The 21,956-nt window shown below is 34.5% G+C and overlaps 1 protein-coding gene across 4 annotated transcripts in view; it reads right to left on the bottom strand.

Moving 5' to 3' along the window:
• The window catches only part of cacnb3b (calcium channel, voltage-dependent, beta 3b), a 40,155-nt gene extending 18,594 nt beyond the window's left edge, over positions 1-21,561 (bottom strand). For 2 of the 4 annotated variants that reach the window (XM_073939071.1, XM_073939072.1), the window contains exon 1: positions 21,480-21,561. Coding sequence is in view for 1 of the 4 variants with exons in the window: in XM_021469989.3 (XP_021325664.1) it covers positions 7,170-7,211 (42 nt within the window). In the remaining 3 variants the exon portion in view is untranslated. Of the gene's footprint in view, positions 1-7,169; positions 7,383-21,479 lie in introns of those variants that run through there. The other 2 variants (XM_021469989.3, XM_073939073.1) reach the window with 1 other exon arrangement.
• Between the last annotated feature and the right edge of the window lie 395 nt (positions 21,562-21,956).

Raw genomic sequence — 21,956 nt, 5'->3', positions numbered from 1 at the left:
GGTTGTTAATTGTTGCAGAAACTGTTATTTTTAAAGAGCGTGATACCATCAAGATGCAGGCTTAAAATTCCTAGAGCTGAATGAAATTCTTTCAAAGATTATTTGTCCTTTATTTTTCTTCTGACTCAAGTTACCAGTATTGTGCTCTCTTTAAATAATTGTCTCTTTAGATGTATTTTTTTTCTCTAATAACAATAAAAGTTGATCAATTAAAAGAAAATAATTTGTCCTAATTGCTGTTATTTGAAATCGGATCATTGTTCAATAGATGTTCAGCCCAGACTCATTGGAAATATGTGCCCAGGCATATAATTTTGAGAACTGAGAAATATGTACCGAGAGCTACGTCTTCTTGCAGTTTTTGTTTTCACAAATCCACTACAGCAGAGGTGTTCAAACTATGGTCGGCGGGCCATATGCAGTTTGCTGAACACTTTCATTTGGCCCGCAAGGGAGTTTTTAAAATGCTGCTTCTGAGTAACGTTTGGTTAAGAATTAGTAAATTAATGATGCAATTACAAGTGAACGCAATGTGATGGCAGTATTGCACGCGGTACAGTTAGTGCAACCAGTAGAATTAGAACACTGTCTCGGATATTAAAATGCACTCGGCCGTTAATGACTGAAAATGAGTCAGGCAAAAAAAGAAAATTTGACTCTGAATGTCGTGTGTTTAAGGAAGAATGGACAACAAATACTTCTTCACCAATATCAGACAGAAAGTGGTATTTCTAATATGCCAAGAAAGTATTGCTGTTTTTAAAGATTAAAACCTAAGGGGCTGATCACACCGAACATGCTTTATGCGTTAAGAGGTGCCTCTTTTAAAGGGTTTACTAATGGCAGTGAGGGAGTTGCGCGCTGCTTATGTTATTCCCGTTTTAACCGCCTGCTGCACCTTGCATTTCTGTCGTAGCAGCTCATTGTTCACATTAACACACTCATAATAACATGACTTGGAATAACAAAGACTTGGATTCTTCTTCCGTTTTATCTCATAGTTTTATGATTGATATGAGCTTATTTATTAAAGCTGAAAAGAGATTGTTGTGCATTTGACTCAAATTATATAATAATTGCTGGTTAAATGTGTTAATTTTTGTCATAGAATATATTTTCCATGCATACATCCACTTTAAAAAGTAATTTTATCAAAGATTTGTGGTTTCATCAAGTTTTATGATGATTGATCTGTATATTCTAAAAGCAGTGCAAATGAGATTCTTGTAAATTTGACTTGATTAAGAATTATTTTTAATGTGTTAATAATATGAGATTTTTCTATCAGACAATATCTTTTCTTTTTTCCACTTTAAAAATTATTACATTATTATTATAATTATTATATTTTAAGTAAATAAAATTGCAGTGCAAATTAATTTGACTTATAAATTTGATTTAATAATATAAAAAAAAATCTGTTTTGTGTTAATGTGACATGTTTTTGTCCGATATTACATGTTCCATGCATACTGTCACTATAAATAAAAGTTATTGTTTGAAGAATTTGGCATGTGGCCCTTCACTTGGTTTGCAAAACTTGATGTGGCCCTCGAGTCTAAAAAGTTTGCCCACCACTGCACTAGAGCAGTGGTTCCCAACCTTTTTCTCTGGGGCCCCCCCCATGAAAATATAAATACACACGCACGCACACATATGTACCGTGTATATATATATATATATATATATATATATATATATATATATATATATATATATATATATATATATATATATATATATATATATWWTTACTGTATGTGTGTGTTTATGTGTATTTAGATAGGCTTTGTCATACTGTCTAATCTTTTTCTTCACCTCTGAAGAATCATTACATTGACGTTTGTCTGCCATTTTTGTTTTGATTTTGCCTTTACGAGAAGTTGGACAAGCACATTGCGCAAGTGAGCAAAATGCAAAAAATTATTTAGAGTTATTTATTTTAATTATTTTTACTATTATGTTGGAATTTTAAGCATGTGTTTTGATTTTTTTTTTTTTTTGGTACTTAAAAATACATATATTCCTGAGAATTTTTTTTTATAAATATTTCCCAAATTATGTTTAACAGAACAAGGAATTTAACAGTATTTCCTCTAATATTTGTTTTTCTTCTAGGCTTATTTGTTTTATTTTAGCTAGAATAAAAGCAGGTTTAAATATTTTGAAACCTATTTTAAGATCAATATTATTAGCCCCCTTAAGCAATATATATTTTTGATTGTCTGCAGAAGAAACTACTGTTATACAATGACTTGCCTAATTACTCTAATTAAGCCTTTGAATTGCACTTAAATTTGAATGCTTATATTTTGAAAAACATCTAGTAAAATATTATGTGCTGTCATCATAGCAAAGATTAAAAAAAAAATCAGTAGTTAAGTAAAAAAAAAAAAAAAAAAAAAAACTTCTTTCCATTAAACAGAAATTGGCCAGGAAAAGGGTTGCTAATATTCAGGAGGGCTAATAATTCTGACTTCAAGTGTATATATAGTTTTTTTCCACCCTGCAAAGGAAAGAGAAATAAATACAATAGAATAAAAATATAAAACAAACTGTGCTTTAAGCATCTCCACTGTAAGAAAAACACTTTAGCTACAGAAATCCTTCAGTCAAGAGCAGAGAAACATTTTCTCGTTATGTTTGATTAATGATAATAAAAACAGGCGGCAGCAGGAATATTTTGCGCTGTCTCTTTAATGGTTTCTCTTTCACGTCTTTTGATCCTCAACTCGTTAGTTTATTACACAAATGAGGGTTAATATAAATAACCACTAAACACCGCGTTTTGACACCTATTTGACCATTAAAGCGCTCACGTTAAGATGACTTTAGATGTCTGCGCTCCTCTGCTCCTCTCAGTGTGCGAATGAGAGCGAATGCTGACCGGCCGTATGCTTCTGACTGCGTGTGCGTGTTGCACACACACATAAGCACGCGGTCTTTCGCAACACATACAACTGGAAAGGGGGCGGTATATGATGCATATAATTGTTTATTTTGATTAATGCTTTTTTATAATCGTTTGAAATCGAAATCGGATTTTGGATTAATTGTACAGCCCTGTATAATAGTGGAGCATTTTATGCCTTTTTCTACCTCAACACTTATCCTCTCCCGCGCCCCCCTTATGAACTCTGGCGCCCCCCTTAGGGGGGCGCGGACCCCAGGTTGGGAACCACTGCACTAGAGCATAGGACTCAAGCTCAATTCCTGGAGAGCCACAACTCTGCACAGCTTTGCTCCAACCCTATCAAGCCCAGCTGATCCAAAAAAATTGAGGTGTTCCAAAGAGTCATGAACAAAGACGTGTGAACCTACACTGGGATCACAGTTCGGTTTAGTTACGATTATCGGGGGAATTATAAAGAATTATATTATGAGAGGAAACATCATGCCAGCAGGTCAAAGGGGCCACAGTAAGAAAGAGAGAAAGAGAGAGAGAGACACACATTATAAATGAATCATTGTATATATACTGATTATTATTGTTTTTATTACTGTTTTATCCTAAAAAATGTACAGTTTATTCAGATCTATTTTTGTATTGAATTGTATGAATAATTAATATTGAATAATACTATAATATATTGAATATTAATGTGATATATTGAATAATATGATGTATTGTTGATATTTTATTTAATTATTATATATTAACATCATCTTTTTCCTTTTTTTTGCTGCTACTACTTTTTACTTTGTGTACTTTTTTTTCATTATATATGTATGTTACTTTTTATGTAAATTTTATAACTGCTTTGGCAATACATTTGTAACAATTGTCACGCCAATAAAGCATTTATTGAATTGAATTGAATTGAATTGAATTGAATTGAGAGAGAGAGAGAGATAGAGAGAGAGAGATGAAGTTTACTTTCATTTTCTCAATGGGAGTGAATAAGGGCTTTTGCTGTAACTTTAGTGTCAGTAAATGACTGTCCAGCAAATACATGTGAACTGCAGAGTTTATGTTTTTTAATTACTCGCGGTCACCTCCCTCGCCATAATATTCTACCGTGACAGCGCACATGAGATCAATGACGTCAGTATGTAATAACCAGTTATGATCTTTTACTGAACTGAGACCAAATTGTCCCCATCTGCATCGCGGTGAACCAAAGAAACAATCAATTTTGACACCCTTACATGAACGCCTTCATTGTTTGGATCAGCTATGTTTGATCGGGGTTGGAGCAAAACTGTGCAGAGCAGGCCGGTGTCCTGCAGATTTTAGCTCCAACTTGCTTCAACACACCTGCAAGGATGTTTCTAGACTGCCTTGTAAGAGCTTGATTAGCTAGGCCAGTTGTGTCTGATTGGGGTTGAAACTAAACTTTGCAGGACACAGGCCTTTCAGGAACGAATCTGGACATCCCTGCACTAGAGGTTGCTGTATGTTTTCTCATATATGTCATTTCTTATGAATCCACCAGAGGCCACTGTATACATTACTGCATATCTTAACATTCTTCTGGTATGCATCCTTAAGAGAAGCCAGTTGGCTTGTCATCAAAACCTTAGTGTTTTCAAAAACAAACTACAAGAGGAAAGCCACGGCTACGCACTTTTTTCAGGCTTTTGTTTTTATCTGGTTTCTGAAATTTTCCTTCGCCAGACTCAAACCCTAAGTAGGACACTAATCATGGTGAACTATTGAGCAAATCATTCAGGCTGGAAAAGCAGTCCATATACAGTACCACCCTGTAGCATTCGTTTTACACACAAAATGCAGCCATATGTACTCACAAGCACATATTTCTCGGTTCTCAAATATGTATCCCTCGGCACATTATCCCAATGAGTCTACGTAAAAAGATGCTTGAAGAGCGTAAGAGGCTAAATTAGTTAGTTAGTTAGTTAGTTAGTTAGTTAAACTTGTGTGTTTTTAACTGTTTTTGTGGATATCTGTGTTTATGTTACCAGTGCTAAAGGCCAATTCTTGATCTGTGACAAGCAGAACAACCAATATAGTTTAAACAAAGAAATATAAACTACTTTTTTCACTTTAAAGAACTTTTTGTTGAATGGAAAGTTTCCGTGTAATGTTCGTGTTGGTTGTTAAAGATGCCAAAAAGAAGCATTTTTAAAAGTGTACACAGGCCCCTGTTTACAATGTGTAGCTCAAATAAAGTTTACTCTAAACTATTTGCTGTCATCAACTACAAAGTATCACATGAGATTAAAAAGTCTATGTGTGCTTCGTGAAAATGTATATATTAAAGCTTTAAAAATTTGGCCAATTTTTTTGTACATATTATTGAAAATAGGTTTTAGCAGTTTAAATGAAAAGATGAATTGAAATGTTTTTCACAATGTCAAAATACTTGCTTAATCTTCTTTTTGTTTTACAAGAGCTGATTTTGACCTTTATGGAATCCACAGGTTGTGGATAAACTTTCTAGCATGATATGAAAACAATCCAACAACATCTTGTTATACATGAAAGGAAATCTGATGGAAACATCTTCCCATAGATAATTTCACAAGCTATAAGACTCCAAAATGTATTATTTTGTGTAGGTTTCAAACATTTTAACATAGATTTTTTCTTATCCAAATAAAACAATACAATAATCAATTTAAATATTGTGATTTTAAAGACGTTGCTGATCAGATGCAAAATAGTTAGTATAGTTTTATATATATATATATATGAGTATAACTTTCATAAAACAATTCTTGTAACGTGAATACTGTACAAAGATTTTAATTGCATTATGACGTTAAATAATATTTTTTTAATTCCACATTTTTACATGCATTGTGTTTTGCCTTTTCAAATCTCTGTCTGTGCTTTGCTGGAATTGAGCACTTCTGCAAGTTCTGCAATAGAGACAAACAACCAACAGGGGGCGAATTTTCAAAAATCGTCCCCTTGTCCACAATGCTTGTTAGATAACAGTTATTCATTCTCCCATACTTCAAACAGTTTCATGCCCTATTTTCATTCATATTGTCACAATCTGATTGCTCATTTCATGTAAGCCTGCTACAATGTGTTTAACAGCATGGATATAATGTTCTACAAGACAAAACCTCTGGTGAGGACAAATAACATACGTCCACAAGCAACAGTGTGCTTTCTTTTTTAACTTTTTATATTGTATTGTATTATATTGTATTATATTATAAGCTATACTCTCAGAAATAAAGGTTCAAAAGCATTCAAAACTCTTTTTAACACATACATTTTTGCAAATAAAGGTGTTGAAAAAGGGTGCATATTACCCAAAAACTTTGAAAATTTTGACTCCACTGTACATTTTAGGTTCTAACATGTATACCTTTAAGTTAACATTATGGACCTTTTGGGTACAAAACTTCACATTTTGAAAAGGTACTGCCCCAGTTCAAGCTTTTATACCTTTATTTCTGAGAGTTGAACTATGGCTATGAAATTTCTATTAATATTAATTTAATTACAGATAACCTCTTCGCCCCTGACATCAAGTTTACAAGGATTTTTTAAAAATTATATATTACTTTTATTAGGAACATTTCCAGAATCTAATATTTAAACATCTTGAATATAATAATAGAAAATCCAAAAATTCTATGCCCCCAAAAAAGAGTTTGATAGTGAATTTGATGTATAGATGTAAAATATAACACACTTAGTAAATACAACTGCAGGCACAGTTAAAAAATCAATACATTTGGAATTTATTTTTCTGGTTACATTCTGTGCTTAAAAACAAAACAAAACAAACTAAATCACAATCAAACCATTGAAATGGCCATGTCTGCCTTGCAAAACGACATATCAACAACTTGCAGTTGTATATCACACCCACATAAAGAAAGAAGTAAAAGATATCTCAACAATCTTAATCAGGCAATACATGTTTTCAATAAAACAATCAATGCAGCTGAATGCTTTTGATGAGGCTGGTCGAAAACCTAAGGCGTGCATCTCAACTGAGAATAATTTATTCATAACAAAAAAGGCTTACATGAAGATATTAATAGACTATGACCCAGGCAGAATGCATGCAAAATTCATTCACTCCACCAAAGCAGCACTGATTGATTACAGAATCACACGGAGAGAAAATGTAATAGAGAGCGAGAGCGCGCGCGAGAAAATGACTGAGCGAGCGAGAGAGAGAGTGACAGAGACAAAGTGCAAGTGAGGGAGAGAGAGAGAGAAAGCAAACTATCCGTACCTTGCAGCTGAGCAGCGCAGCGCTAGAATCGGACGCGGACATGCCTACAGAGCCCGCCCGGATCGCCTTCCATCACTCGGTGGCCAAGCGAGGCGCGAGCGGCTCTCCATGCTCCGCGGTGCAGAGGCAATGGCACAGACAGGGAAGCCTGAGCTCTGATGCTGGCGAGCGAACGCGCTGCTGCTGCACTCGACGATTATACAAAATTGATGCCCTGCTACTGCAGCAGCGGAGTTGTGCTGCTCACTGCCCTCCCTCCGCCGCTTCTGCTTTCTTCCGCCTGCTCTCACATTCAATCAGGCTCCATTTTCTCCCGCTCCAAACACTGGAGATGCTGATGCTGTTCTGCAGCGGGGGAGGAGATGTTTACCTCTCACACTAGACTCTCACATACTACTTACTTCTAATTCTTTTACAATGTAAAAAAAAAAAAAAAAAAAAAAACTGATATTTGGAAACGTGCTGTGCGGGAAGTGAAACTGTCTGATGCCTAAAATCAGTGTTCCAAAAGGGGGGTTTCACAGGGATGCCTTAAAATAACCATTTTTGTTTCCCTATAGTGAGGCTCTATTCTTAATGGGAACAACAGTTTAAGGATCTTTTTCCACTGTATAAAACTGTGTTTGTGCAATTGAAGGATAAAGGATCTTAGCTTAAAGGATTTTAGCTCTTAAAAGAATAATTTCCCCTTTAAACAACTTATTTTAAGGTACAATTCTTGCTATTAATACACCATTAACCTGGACTTTTGCCCCAAACTACTAATTTGCTGTTTATTACCCCTTGTGGTCTTTTGGGGATCATTCACTCTGGTGTGATTTTGAGTCTTCATTTGGCTACAGCGTTTGTTTCAGCAAATAATGATTTTTGGTGACATCTTTTTTTTTTTTTTTTTTTTTTTTTTTTGAAAATGCTATGAAGTGTTTTTTTTTTGTTTTGTTATTTTTGTTTTTTTTGCTTAGCAATGCACTCTGGGCAAATTTACTAGGCCTACACTTTAGTTATGTTCATGGCTGTTTTTGTCCCATTGAATTCCATTATAATGACATTTTTTATTTCAAAGCTATGACTTTATATAATCGTGCATTAATGATTTTTGCTGGATTTCATCGTTGGAAGAGGTCGATTTTTATTTTTTTACCATTAATCAGTTGTAGTGCAAAAAAGCTTATTTACTATATGGAGTATAATATGTGTGAGAGAGACCTGTGCACACTTATCTTGATATGTTTGAGAAAAAGGGTAGTAAATTTGAACAGTGCACAAAGGTTAGTAGTGGTTGGGTTTAGGAATTGGGTAGAATTAGGGATGTTTATTTAGATCAAGCTGTACTAAAAAGCAATTATTGTAACAGACAGGTAATAAGCCACTAGTTAATGTGAAAATTGGTACTTAAACTAAAGTGTTAAAGTTTTGTTTTGGCTCTTATTTTGAATCGTAACCTTTTGAAAGTTTATCTATCCAATTTTTAAAATATTTCTACTATATGCTTTGGATAAAACTTTTAACAATCAATAAAATGTTCTTTCTTTAAAAGAAATATGCATAGTGTTTTTAGGCTGCTCACATGATTTAATTTCCTCCTTGTTTCAGCGAGCAAAAAACTCAATACCAGCAGAAACTCCAAAAGCTAATGCAAATGTTAAATCAAGCTCACTTGTGCATGAATTAACAATGCAAACAAACACATCTGCCTGATGAGAAACAGCTGGGAAAGCAATTGCGCTAATGCGTTTTGTGCCGTATAATGGAGGGAAATAAATGAAAAGTGAATGAAGTGTTTTCTAAATCCTGAGTAAATAATTATAATACACTTAAAAATGAAATATCAGTGATTTGACCCCAAAGTCAGTAAATTATCATAAAATGATTAGATCGAACTGAAATAAGTTGGCAGTACTTACACTCAGGTCTAGTTTTGCTGTTCTTGTTTCTGCTATAGCTTTTTAATAGTGGCAAAGTGTGTGATAAGATTTACACCACAAATATTTAATATTTGAGATGCATTTGTGTCGGCGTCATGGTGGCACAGTGGGTAACACAATTGCCTCAAAGCAAGAAGATCGCTGGTTCGAGCCCCGGCTGGGTTAGTTGCCGTTCCTATGTGGAGTTTCTATGTTCTCCCCATATTTACATGGGTTACTTCTGGGTGCACCGGTTTCAGTTCAAAGACGCGCTGTAGGTGAATTAAATAAGCTGAATTGGCCGTAGTGTATGTGTGTGAATGCAAGAGTGTATGGGTGTTTCCCAGTGTTGGGTGGGCTGGAAGGGCATCCGCTGTGTAAAACATATGCTAGATAAGTTAGCAGTTCATTCCACTTGGCGACTCCTGGTAAAAAAGGGACTAAGCTCAAAATAAAATAAATAAGTGAATGCTTTTTTTTTGTAAAAAAAAAAAAAAAAAAAAAATTGTAGTTTTGAATTGGAAATATTGAATGAATTATGTAGGGAATTTCATAATTGAAAAAAATCTTTGCTTTTGTTTTCAAAATGATACACAATAAATATAATTTGTATTATAAAATGCAAATACTAGTTCCAAATAGTAAATTAATAAAAAATTAAATTCCTTATGTGGTTCTGCATGATCTTTTCATTCATTTTTAATGTAATGTAATGTGTATTTATATAGCGCATTTATTGTGTATTGTGGGTGGGGGGGGGGGGTTGTTGGTAGCATCCACTTGGATGATTTGTATTTAAATGTATTTCAACTCTTCACTCAAGTAATTTATTCATTTAGTTACTTTATAATTTTTTTAAATGTAAAAAAAAATCTGTAAAATTTGAATGAGAGCAAAGTATTTCAAGCAAACAAAAGTTCATTTCATGATCAAATGAGAAAATAGACATAAACTACAGTATGTAAATAAGTAAATTAAAGTTTTTTGTTACATAATTTGCACCAAAAACATTGTTACATTTTAATTTGTTTATGAACTGCCCACAGAGCAATAAAATTACTTTATAATGAATCAATCATTGAATCATTCATTGATTCCTTCATTTTTCTTCAGCTTATTTATCAAAAGTGACCAGAGCAGAATGAATCACCAACTATTTCCAGCATATGTCTTTTATGCCCTTCCAGCCGTAACCCAGTACTTGGAAACACCCATACACTCATACACTACAGCCAGTTTAGTTTATTCAATTCTCTTATAGTGCATGTCTTTGGTCTGAGGAAGAAACCAGAAGAAACCCAAGTGAACACGGGGAGAACATTCAAACTCCACACAAACTCCACCTGGTCCATCTAGGACTTGAACCAGCAACCTTCTTGTTATAAGGCAACAGTGCTAATCACTGAGCCACTGTGCCGGCCCATTGAATCATTCATTTTCTTAATTTTTTTTTGCTTAGTCCCTTTATTAATCAAGGGTCACCCCAGCGGAATGAACCGCCAACTTATCCAGCACATGTTTTACGCAGCAGATGCCTTTCCAGCTGCAACCCATCTCTGGGAAACATCCATACACACTCAATCACACTCATTCACACACATACACTAGGGTCAATTTAGCCTACCCAATTCACCTTTAGAGCATGTCTTTGAACAGTGAGGGAAACCGGAGCACCCGGAGGAAACCCACGCGGATGTGGGGAGAACATGCAAACTCCACAAAAAAACGGCAACTGACCCAGCCGAGGCACGAATTAGTGTTAATTAGTTTTTTTTTTCTTTTACCAACAACACACAAGCCTCTCCTACAAGTGAGCACTGAGCATATGATCAACGGACCTATGGTTTTATGTGCAGTATTGCCAAAAGTGCCAAGAGTAAAAATTTTACTATTTACCCCACCTGTGGGGCAAGTTGTAACACATGCTTATAAAGTCAGATTTCACACAATTAATTTAAATTCAGTTTACTTTTAATAGTATATTTTCTCAGTACTTAGCTCAATTTTTTAGCAAAAAAATTTAAATTCTATACATTTTTTTTTATATAAAAAGTTCCCAACATTATACCTAAAATAAACAAAATGATTTTGCTAGTTTAATTGGTTGTCCAACAGTGTGTGGCTTAATTGTAACATGTTACAACTAAATCGTGTGTCGTGTTTTCCTCAAAACTGGCCAGCAGTCTCTGTGTGTCTTTTACATCTTTCAAAATGGTAGATTATCGCCTATAGAAGACGATAATCACAACAATATAAGATTTTATGTACATACTTTCACAGATAAATAAAAAAATATTGACTATAATAAAAAAAAATACTTTTATGCTGCAAAAAATGGTTTCTCTTGTGTTTCTCATCCAAATTTTGCTGAACTTTTTCAATAATTGCCAAGAAGAAGTCTGTTGACACTGTGGTGAAAACCTTGCAAGCATGCCATGGTTAATTCTGAGCAAATACCTTAAAACTCTGTTACATTTTACCCCGCGTTACTTTGTGCTATATGCTCCCCTAATGAAGTCAATGGTTACAAGTTCTTTCTTCAAAATATCTTTGTGTTCAAAGACACTCAAAGGGTTGGAACTATTAAATTTTTTGAGTGAACTATCCCTTTAAGTGTGCAACCAATTGATTTAAACATGCTGATTCATTCTGCAACACCACTTAGCTGTAAATTAGTAGTTCAAGAGTTCACACTTAGCTGATGATTTAAAAAAGCTTGTTTGCCATGCTGTCCCGGGAGAGAGCCCCGAGCTCAAGGACTCCTCGAGCCCGGGGCTTCCCCCCGTTTGGCAGAGCGAGAGGGGAGCCTGAGCTCGGTGGATCTCAGAACTCCCCTGCTGCAGTAGCTAAGGGAACACGAGGGGTTAGATAAATGCTTGGTTGTTATGTATGTTGAATGTCTTTGGATGGTGGGAGGAAACCGGAGAACCCGGGGAAAACCCACGCGGACATGGGGAGAACATACAAACTCCTCACAGAAACACCCACCGGTCCTGTGGAACCAGGGCCGGCAGTGTTCTTGCTGTGGGGCTCGCAGTGCTAACCACTGGGCTGCCGTGTCGCCCAGTCAGGTAAAGGAGGAGAAAAGGGGAGGAGGGGGGTTTCTTCCAAATGAAGATAAAGTAAACTGAAAACTATGTTAATTTATAGTAGCTTAGGGCTCGTATGATTGGAAGATATTAATCAGCAAATGCGAGACCGGCCGTGATAAATCATAAACACGAGATCCTCTCGAAATTAGTTTATGAATAAACTTCACTTAATATTACTATAAAATATCAGTTTCTCGATGTTGACTTACTGTTGTATATATATATATATATATATATATATATATATAAAGCAGTTTAACAAACACTAGTGTGTCATGGGCTAAAACTAGTTCCCGTAGCCTGCTCATGCAGCGATGCTTTTGTTGAAGCACTAAGAGGATTTACCGGTCCTTTACGATAAGGCTACTTTGTTTTTTCCTCTTATCTTTTTTTCTTTATCTCTCACAGCACTGAAAGATTTTCACACAAACTCTCCAGGAGTCTTGATCTCGATAACCTCTCTCTGTCTGCTAATCTCTCCAGGCCCGGTCCCACTGAGAGTAAATCTGTTCTGGCCGGTGATGTCGGGGATGGATGCTTTCGCAGCAGCGGATTGTCCTGACAATATGAACAGGAACACAAGGTGAGTCAGGCTGCACGTGCTCATGACGGGCCTATGTCCAAACTGAAGCAGTGGCGCATAAACCATCTTCAGGTTGTATTAAATCAGCGTGTTAACGGAGGCCAGAGGCTGCCTCAGGTTGTTTGGACCTCTCTCTGAACTCCATTATACTGGAAGCATGTGCTCTTTCCTCATTCAGCTTCGGCCGCTGTGGCTTTTAGAGCTGCATATCTTGAGGCCATGCTACCAATGTTTTCTTTCATACTTTTAATGCACATGCTTGCAAGTGGGCGATCTCAAAAACAAACATACTGTAAGACCATGCACGTTCACTTGCATATAGGCTTAACTCAGCTCTAAGAGGAACAGAGCTATTTTTTGTGCTATTCCTTTTTTTATTAATAGTTAGAAATGTACTGTTTTCCAAGTAGTTTTTTCAGTAATTTGCTGGATTTTATTTGTCATCTTTTTAGATGATCTTTTTAAAATCTGGGTAATTCCACCAATTATGTCCCTCTGGATCACAAAACATCTCATTTTATGTTGCACAGGTGAATATTTGGCAATAGGCAAAAAACTGAATGGGTTAGTCAAATTTACAAGTGAGATTCTCAAAATTTCGATTGATTTAATAATAGTTTGAAATGTAATATTTTCTTTTTTTTTTTTTTTTTTAGTAATTTGGTGGATTTTTTATTTATTTTTTTTTAAATTTGGGTAATTCTACCAACAATGTGCCAAAAGTCATTAGAATATTAAGTATAGATAATGTTCTATGAAGATATTTAGTAAATATCCTACTGTAAATATGCCAAAATTTACTTTTTAATTATATGCAATACCAAGCACTTAAGTTAGTCAAATTTACAGGTGAAATTCTCAATATTTTTTATTGATTGATTTATTAATAGTTAAAAATGTAATATTTTCTGATTAATGTTTTCAGTGATTTGGTGGATTTTTTGTCTTGTTTAAGTTTTTTCATTTATTGTGAATGAAAATCAGGGTAATTCCACCAATTATGTGACAAAAATCATCAGAATATGAAGTATAGATCATGTTCCATGAAGATATTTACTAAATATTCTACTGAAAATATATAAAAATCTAGTTTTTGATGAGTAATATGCAATACTAAGCACTTTAGTTTGTCAAATTAACAGGTGAGATTCTCAACATTTTGATTGATTTGTCAAAAATGTAATATTTTCTGATTTTTTTTTTTTCAGTAATTTGTTGGATTTTGTCTTTTTTTAAGGTTTTCATTTGTTTTGAATTAATGAGAGCAATTCCATCATTTATGTGTCAAAAATCATCAGAATATTAAGTATAGGTCATGTTCCATGAAGATATTTAGTAAATGTCCAGTTGTAAATATATAAAATTTAATTTTTGATTAGTAATATTGCTAAGCACTTTATTTATTTACTTATTTTTGGAATCGGATCAGATTACAGTCAGGTTACAGATTAAATGGTTGTCCAAAAAGTGTCCTATAACAAACCATACACCAATGGGAAGCTTATTTATCCCAGTTTTTAAGATGATGTATAAAGCTGAATGTAAAAAAAAATCCACACTTATCACTGGTTTAGTGGTCCAGGGTTTCATTTCTAATCTCTTTATAAGTTAAAATCTTTCTATTGTGTTGTCTTATAATTCATTTCAAATGTGTTAGAAAGCACAGCACTATTTGGTTATGTTATGCTTGCGCAAAAGTGTAATCTAATCTCTAAACAACACCTTTTAATGTTAAATTGAGAAGAAATGTCACTGGTTATAGTTATCAGTTTACAGATTAAACAAAAGTCATGTTTTACTCAGATACGTATTAATTCAAAGAATTTTTAAAAAGTCTCTTGCTTTTCTCCTTATTTATATAATTTATTTTTCTCCTTATTTATATAATAATAATAATAATAATAATAATAAATATTATTATCGTTATTATTATTATTCCTTATATTTATATAAGGCTTTTAAAGTGCTTTACACAATTTTGCCGGTAATCTCCTCATCCAGCACCAGTGTGCAGCATCCACCTTGATTACACAACTGCAGCCGTATTGTGCCAGACCACACACCAGCTAATTGGTGGAGAGTGATGAAGCCAATTATGATATAGGGATGGTTTGGAGGCCATGATGGACAGAAGCCAGAGAACAAATTTGGCAAGTATGCCCTGGTAAACATTTTTTTATGACCACAGAGCCAGGATCTCAGTTTAATCTCTCATTCAAAATATGGCACTCACTGAGCAGTATAGAGTTCCCATCAATATACGGGGGCATTAGGACCCAAACAGACAGCAGGTTGAGTGCACCCTACTGGTCTAACTAATACCACTTCCAGCAGCAACCTAACTTTCCTATGTGGTCTCCCATCCAGGTACTGACCGGTCACAGCCCTGCTTAGCTTCTGTGGGCGACCATGTGAGAGTTGCAGAGAGCTAGCTGACTAAAAAGTAGCTATACTCCCAACTCCCATATACACAAAAATAGTACAAAAATTATCATATATAAGAGGAAAACATCTGTAAATTGACAGTTTTCTGTATTTTGATTCATTTTTTCCACTTATTTATGCTTTTGAATTGAATTTTTGCAACTCGATCTTTTCTCCAAAAGTGTTTGATGTTGGAAAGTTTGAAAATTTGACCTTTGTTGACCATTTTTAATAGTTTGAAGTGATATATTGTTTGGTTTGGTGTTGTAAGTTACACTACAAAAACCTGATAAAAGCTGTCAGTATTTTCTGTTATTTTACAAACATAGTTCTCTACTTATTATTTCTTAAACAACATCTTGTCTCGAACTATAAAAATGTCAATTAAAGTCAAGCTGTTAAGACTGCAGAGTTGAAATTTCAACATGAAAAGTGGACAGAGCAGAGGTAAAACTCCCATAATGCAATTCACAACCGTAAATAAACAGAAAACACCCGTGAATCACAAAATACAGAACTTGTTAGTTAAAAGATTTTTTTTTACAGTGTAGAAAATAGAATATTTCATAATGAAGCATTTTAACCCGTGATCTCATTTACAAATGGATCATTGAACTTCATCTACATACACAGCTTACAAATATCAGAACTAAATAAAGTATTGGATGAACAACAGAACAGCCCCGAGGGAGAAAAAGTGAGAGGCAAAAAGCGCCAGAGCTGCTGGAGGTGAAGAAAATCATGAGGGTGAATGGAGGGACAGAAAGTGAGGATGTCACTCTATTTCAGCCTGAGCGATGGAGATATCAAAGTAAACAAAATTAAAATGAGAAATAATTTCCTGACATCAAGCTGGTTTATATTATATTATGTTTTATTATATTATATTATATTATATTATATTATATTATATTATGTTATGTTATGTTATGTTATGTTATGTTATGTTATGTTATGTTATGTTATGTTATGTTATGTTATGTTATATTATATTATATTATATTATATTATATTGTATTGTATTATGTTATGTTATGTTATGTTATGTTATGTTATGTTATGTTATGTTATGTTATGTTATGTTATATTATATTATATTATATTGTATTGTATTATATTATATTATGTTATGTTATGTTATATTATATTATATTATATTATATTATATTAAAATCATAAATAATTTTATTTTAATATAATTAAATGACAAAAGTCTTGTCAATCCCAACAACAAATAATAACTTGACGTCTAGTTGATCATTTGGAAGTGGCAGAAGGTAGATTTTTCCAAAGAATTATCTGTTGATTCTCAAGAGAATCATTCAAGATTCTCAGGATTCTCAAACAAGAGGGCAAATTCTTCAGCAGGATAGCGCTCCTTCTCATACTTCAGCCTCCACATCAAAGTTCCTGAAAGCAAATAAGGTTAAAGTGCTCCAGGATTGGCCAGCCCAGTCAAAGAAATGAACATTATTAAGTATGTCTGGAGTAAGACTAAGGAGGAGGTCTGTTAGGGGTAAGACTAAGGAGGAGGCATTATAGAAGAATCCAAAGAATCTTGATGATCTCTGGGAGTCCTGCAAGAACACTTTCTTTGCCATTCATATGACTCTATTAATAAGTTATTTGAGTCATTGCAGAGATATAGAAGCAGTCCTTCAAGCTCATGGGAGTCATACACAATATTAATTCTTTTTCCATTGCACCATGACTTTACATTTTATACCAGGGGTGGGCAATCTCGGTCCTGGAGGGCCGGTGTCCTGCACAGTTTAGCTCCAACCCTATTCAAACAGACCTCCCTATAGAGTTCAAGTGATCTTGAAGACACTGATTAGTTTGTTCAGGTGTGTTTGACTAGTGTTGGAACAAAACTCTGCAGGGACACCGGCCCTCGAGGATCAAGTTTGCCCATCCTTGTTCTATACTGTACTTTATTTCTGTTAAGTGACAAGACTGTTGTCTAAGCAAAGTCAGACTTCACTGTCCTAATTAAATAATTAAAAATGAAGGCATGATCATATTTTATTTTGGTAAAATAAGGGTAGTTTAGAGGCCTTTGCCTTTCATATAAGCCACTTCTGATACCAAATGATCAAATAGAAGTCAATTTATTATTTGTTCTTCCTAAAACTTGGATTAGCAAGAAGAATTTTGTTAGGTAGTGTATATTTTTCCATTATAACATTTATTTAATTTAAAATAACAAATAATACCACTTAATTTAGTAAAGTATTTGAAATATATATTAAAAACATTACTAATGCTAGTATTAACTATAAAAGCCCAGGTAGAGCTGTAATAATGTCAGTTGTGTTTGATATGTGGCAGATCATCATGGATGTTTTGCTGCAGTGAAATGTGTGAAAGACCAAGCACAGCGAGGACTTAAATTTGGTAACTTCTCTTTTCTATTCGAATGAGAATCGGATCAATAGCAGCAGCAAATAGACTGATACCTATTTCTAGTCCCAGTGAAAGCTTCCTGTGCTCATGTTATCTTGCAAAGTTTCGTCTTTCTTTCTCCTTTCACTTAAATAACAGCTCACTGTTTATCTATCCCCATCTCTCTTAAATACACATCCTCAATTCCCAGACGTCTTGTTATTGTACCAAGGACACAATTCCTATCAAAGATGTGCTCCTGCTGATATATACAGTATGCGCAAGGCGATAAAAATAGAAACAACATCTTGTATTTCAACCACAAGCAGCAAAAGTGGAATATGGACACCAGAATGATGCAAGTCATCCAGCATATGATAGTTATAGATTCAAGATACATGATTAAATGGCATGACTGAATAAAAGGCAACTCGATGCTTAAATTTACATTTATTCATTTAGCGGATGATAAAGTCCATACAGTGCAGCCGTACCACATTTCAGTTGAGTACTAGAATTATTAAATACCACAGCATAAGTGTAAGTGCTAAAGAGTGGAGAAAGTTTTTAGTTAAATGCAATTAAAGAGATAATTCTGTCATCATTTACTCACCCTTTACTTGGGGTTTCTGTTCAACAGTCAAGATATGTTGATGAAATGTGTAAACCAGTAGCTATTGACTTCATAGTATTTGTTTTATTTTACTGGATCAATAGATGCCACACATTTTTCAGAAAATCTTTTTTTTTTCTGTTGAACAGGTAGAAGAAGCTCATAAAGGTTTGAATCCACTTGAGAGTGAGTAAATATTGAGTAAATTAACATTTGCGGGTGAATTAGGCCTTTCAAAAGTGCTGCATATGCTGTAAAAATGCTGGGTTCCACACAATTCCTTCATGTTGTCCCAGCGTAAATCAATTAAGTGAAGTTAATTGTTAAAAAATGTTAGTGGATTGAACATAGCATAATTAAGTTGTCTAAAAACCTTCAAGATTTGTGTTGTTTTTGCTCATTCTAAAAAAGTATTTTGAACAAGCAGCAAAAATCTTTTGTTGAGTGTGTACAATGTAGAACAAAACGCGTTATTAGCAACACTAGTGGCCATTTATTGAACTGCATGCTAGTTTTCACACTCGCGCTAAAGTAAAGTAAAATACTAAATGTGATTTGATAGCTCAGTAAACTCACAGATAAGTTGTTTTACTCTTTAATCATCTTAAATACACTGTAAAAATGCTGGGTTCAGTTTCTTCATGTTTTCACAAAACAAATCAATTAAGTTATCTTAATCGTTTTTACAAATGAAAGAGGATTGAACATAATTTTTTTTTTAAACTTAAGAATTGTGTTGTTTCAACTCATTTTAAATAAGTTGTTTAATCAAGCAGCAAAATTCATAATAATTTACAGGCGGATCCTCTTTCAACCACACTGTAAAAACTGCTGGGTTCCATACAATCGATTTGTGTGGAACAACATGAAGGAATTAAGTTAACTTATTAGTTTTTACTAATTTAAATGCATTGAAAATAGAACAGGCAACGCAGTGGCGCAGTAGGTAGCGCTGTTGCCTCATAGCAAGGTCGCTAGTTTGAGCCTCGGCTGGGTCAGTTGGCGTTTCTGTGTGGAATTTGCATGTTCTCCCTGCGTTTACTTGGGTTTCCTCCGGGATGCTTCGGTTTCCCCCACAATCCAAAAACATGTGGTATACAGGTGAATTGGGCAGGCTAAATTGTCCGTAGTGTATGAGTGTGTATGAATGTTTCCCAGAGATGAGTTGCAGCTGGAAGGGCATCCGCTGCGTAAAACATATGCTGGTTCATTCCGCTGTGGTAACCCCAGACTAATAAAGGGACTAATCCAAAAAGTAAATGAATGAACGAATAAACGAATGAAAACAGAACAATTAAGTTGTTTTTCTCAAAAAAACTCAAAAAAATTTGTAGCTTCAGCTAAATTTAAATAAGTATTTTAAACGAACATCAGAAATTTGAGTGTGTACAATTTAGAATAAACCGTGTTACTAGCAACCCTAATGGTCATTTATTGAACGGCATGCTCGTTTTCATTGCTCATACATAAAGTAAAAGTACCTGAATGTGATTTAATACCTCAATAAACCCGCTAAGAAGTTGTTTTGATTCTTTGATTATCCTTAATTCACTGTGAAAAATGCTGGCTTCCACACAATTGCTTCATGTTTTCACAACACAAATCAATTAAGTAATCTTAATCATTTTTACTAATTTAAGTGGATTGAACATAAAATAATTAAGCTGTCCTAAAAAACCCTTAAGAATTGTGTTGTTTCAACTCGTTTTGAATAAGTAGTTTAATCAAGCAGCAAAAGTCAAAATAAGTACAAGCCAGAATAAATAGTGTTTTATTTTTAATTAAATACATTGTATACTCACTCACTCACTGCTTTGTCAGGGGTCGTCACAGTGGAATGAACTGCCAATAACTCTGGAACTTGTTTTACAGGTGGATGCCCTTCCAGCCACATTGCTGGGTTCCAAATAATCGATTTTTGTTAGGACAACATGAAGGAATTAAGTTAACTTTTAGTGGTTTTAGTAGTTTTTACTAATTTAAATGCATTGAACATAAAATAATTAAGTTGTCCTACTTAAAACCTCAAGAATTGTGTTGCTTCAGGTCAGTTTAGATAAGTAGTTTGAACAAACAGAAAAATTAATTTCTATTTTTTTTTTGTGAGTGCACAACGCAGCAATAAGAGTACAACCCCCATTGATGGGAAACACCCAACATACACCTATTCGCACATTATGTTTAGTTAATTCAATTAACCTATTGTATACCGCATGCCTGGACTTTGGTGGAAACTGTAAGAAACCCACTCAGACCGGAGGACAACATGCAAACACAACAAAGAAAGAGCTCCTGGTCCAGCCGAGACTCGAACCAGCGACCTCATTGCTCTAAGGCAATAATGTTAAGCCACTTCGCCACTGTGCTGCCCTACAGTTTATGCTAAATAACATTAAAGCATTTTCCACTCATATTTTTACTTTATATGTTTTGAATATGATTATATGTAATTATGATTTGAATATAATTAATTTTTGTGATTATTTAAAATAATATAATTTCATATCATTATTATGATTCAAGATAATTATTCAAAACCTTAAACACTAACTAAACAATAAAATAATTTATCCCACACCATACTGTCCAATAAACAAAATTTAGCCATAGAGCCATTTAGTCATTTTATTCTAGCTTTCTGTTACATAGTGTATCTGTTTTGTTTATTAAACTACACAAAGGAAGCATCTTCACCCTAAAAACTTTGCTGCTTTATCAAATTTAATCAAGCCTTTGCACACTGATGCTCCATCACACACACACACACACACACACACACACTCCTCTCCTCACGGGATAGGCTTTTAGTGCTCTAGTCTCATGCAGTATTTAATTGACCCCACACAGGAAGCCCAGCGGTTCCAAATGCACTCCTTCCCCCAACACAAAAGAAACACCACGAGCGCCTGCATCATCTATGGCCACAACTCCAAACACACGCACTAACAATAAAACAAAAAAATGATGCATACTCCATTTAAATCTGCATTAAAAACCACATTTAATTTCATTTCAAATAACACGTCACAAGACTTACAACATTAGTGGCCTCAAATTCAAATTCTGACTCCAGTAAGAAACTCAAAACTCATTTGCATTTTGTAGAGCACATCAGACCTCTTTTATTTCTGGTAATACTGGATATTTTTAGGAATTTGAATATGAAATTCAGACCTTGTTTTATAAAATATTTAACATTCAGAAGGCTTAACAGTGCACACTGCTTTTGTAAAACAATTACGTATCCACTAAATTGCATCTTTAAGTGTTTAGCATTGTGTTGGAGTATTGTAAAGTGTCAGTACTTACTCAGTTGGAGGTGTGGAGAGCGTCTCACTCTCACTGTTAGCTGGTCATGCTGTTCTCCCTCTCCAGGGCAGAAGTGAAGTGTACTGTAGCATCAAACTCCTCTGTCCTTTCTCTCTCTCTCTCCCTCTTTCTCTCTCTCTCTCTCTCTCTCTCTCTCTCTCTCTCTCTCTCTCTCTCTCTCGTTCCCCCTCCCCCTGCACATTAGACTGTATCTGCCTCATATTCACTCTGTCTTATTCTTTTCTCAAATCCCTCCCCTTCTCTCTCTCACCACACTTAGTGCTTTATATCAGTGTGTTCTCTCATTTTTCTCACATTACACTGAGTCAGAAGAAAGGCTTATGGCAGGAGTCTGTGAATGTTATGAAAGTTGTGATTCACAAAAGATTTTAGATTTTATGAGATATCGAAGTATAGTGTCATGTGAAGTCAGATGTAAAGCAGAGATTGAATGTCTACTACAATATGGGGGTATTC

Source organism: Danio rerio, chromosome 23 (assembly GCF_049306965.1).
Source record: "Danio rerio strain Tuebingen ecotype United States chromosome 23, GRCz12tu, whole genome shotgun sequence".
NCBI classification, from domain to species: Eukaryota; Metazoa; Chordata; class Actinopteri; order Cypriniformes; family Danionidae; genus Danio; species Danio rerio.
This window is presented reverse-complemented; position numbering and strand designations above follow the sequence as displayed.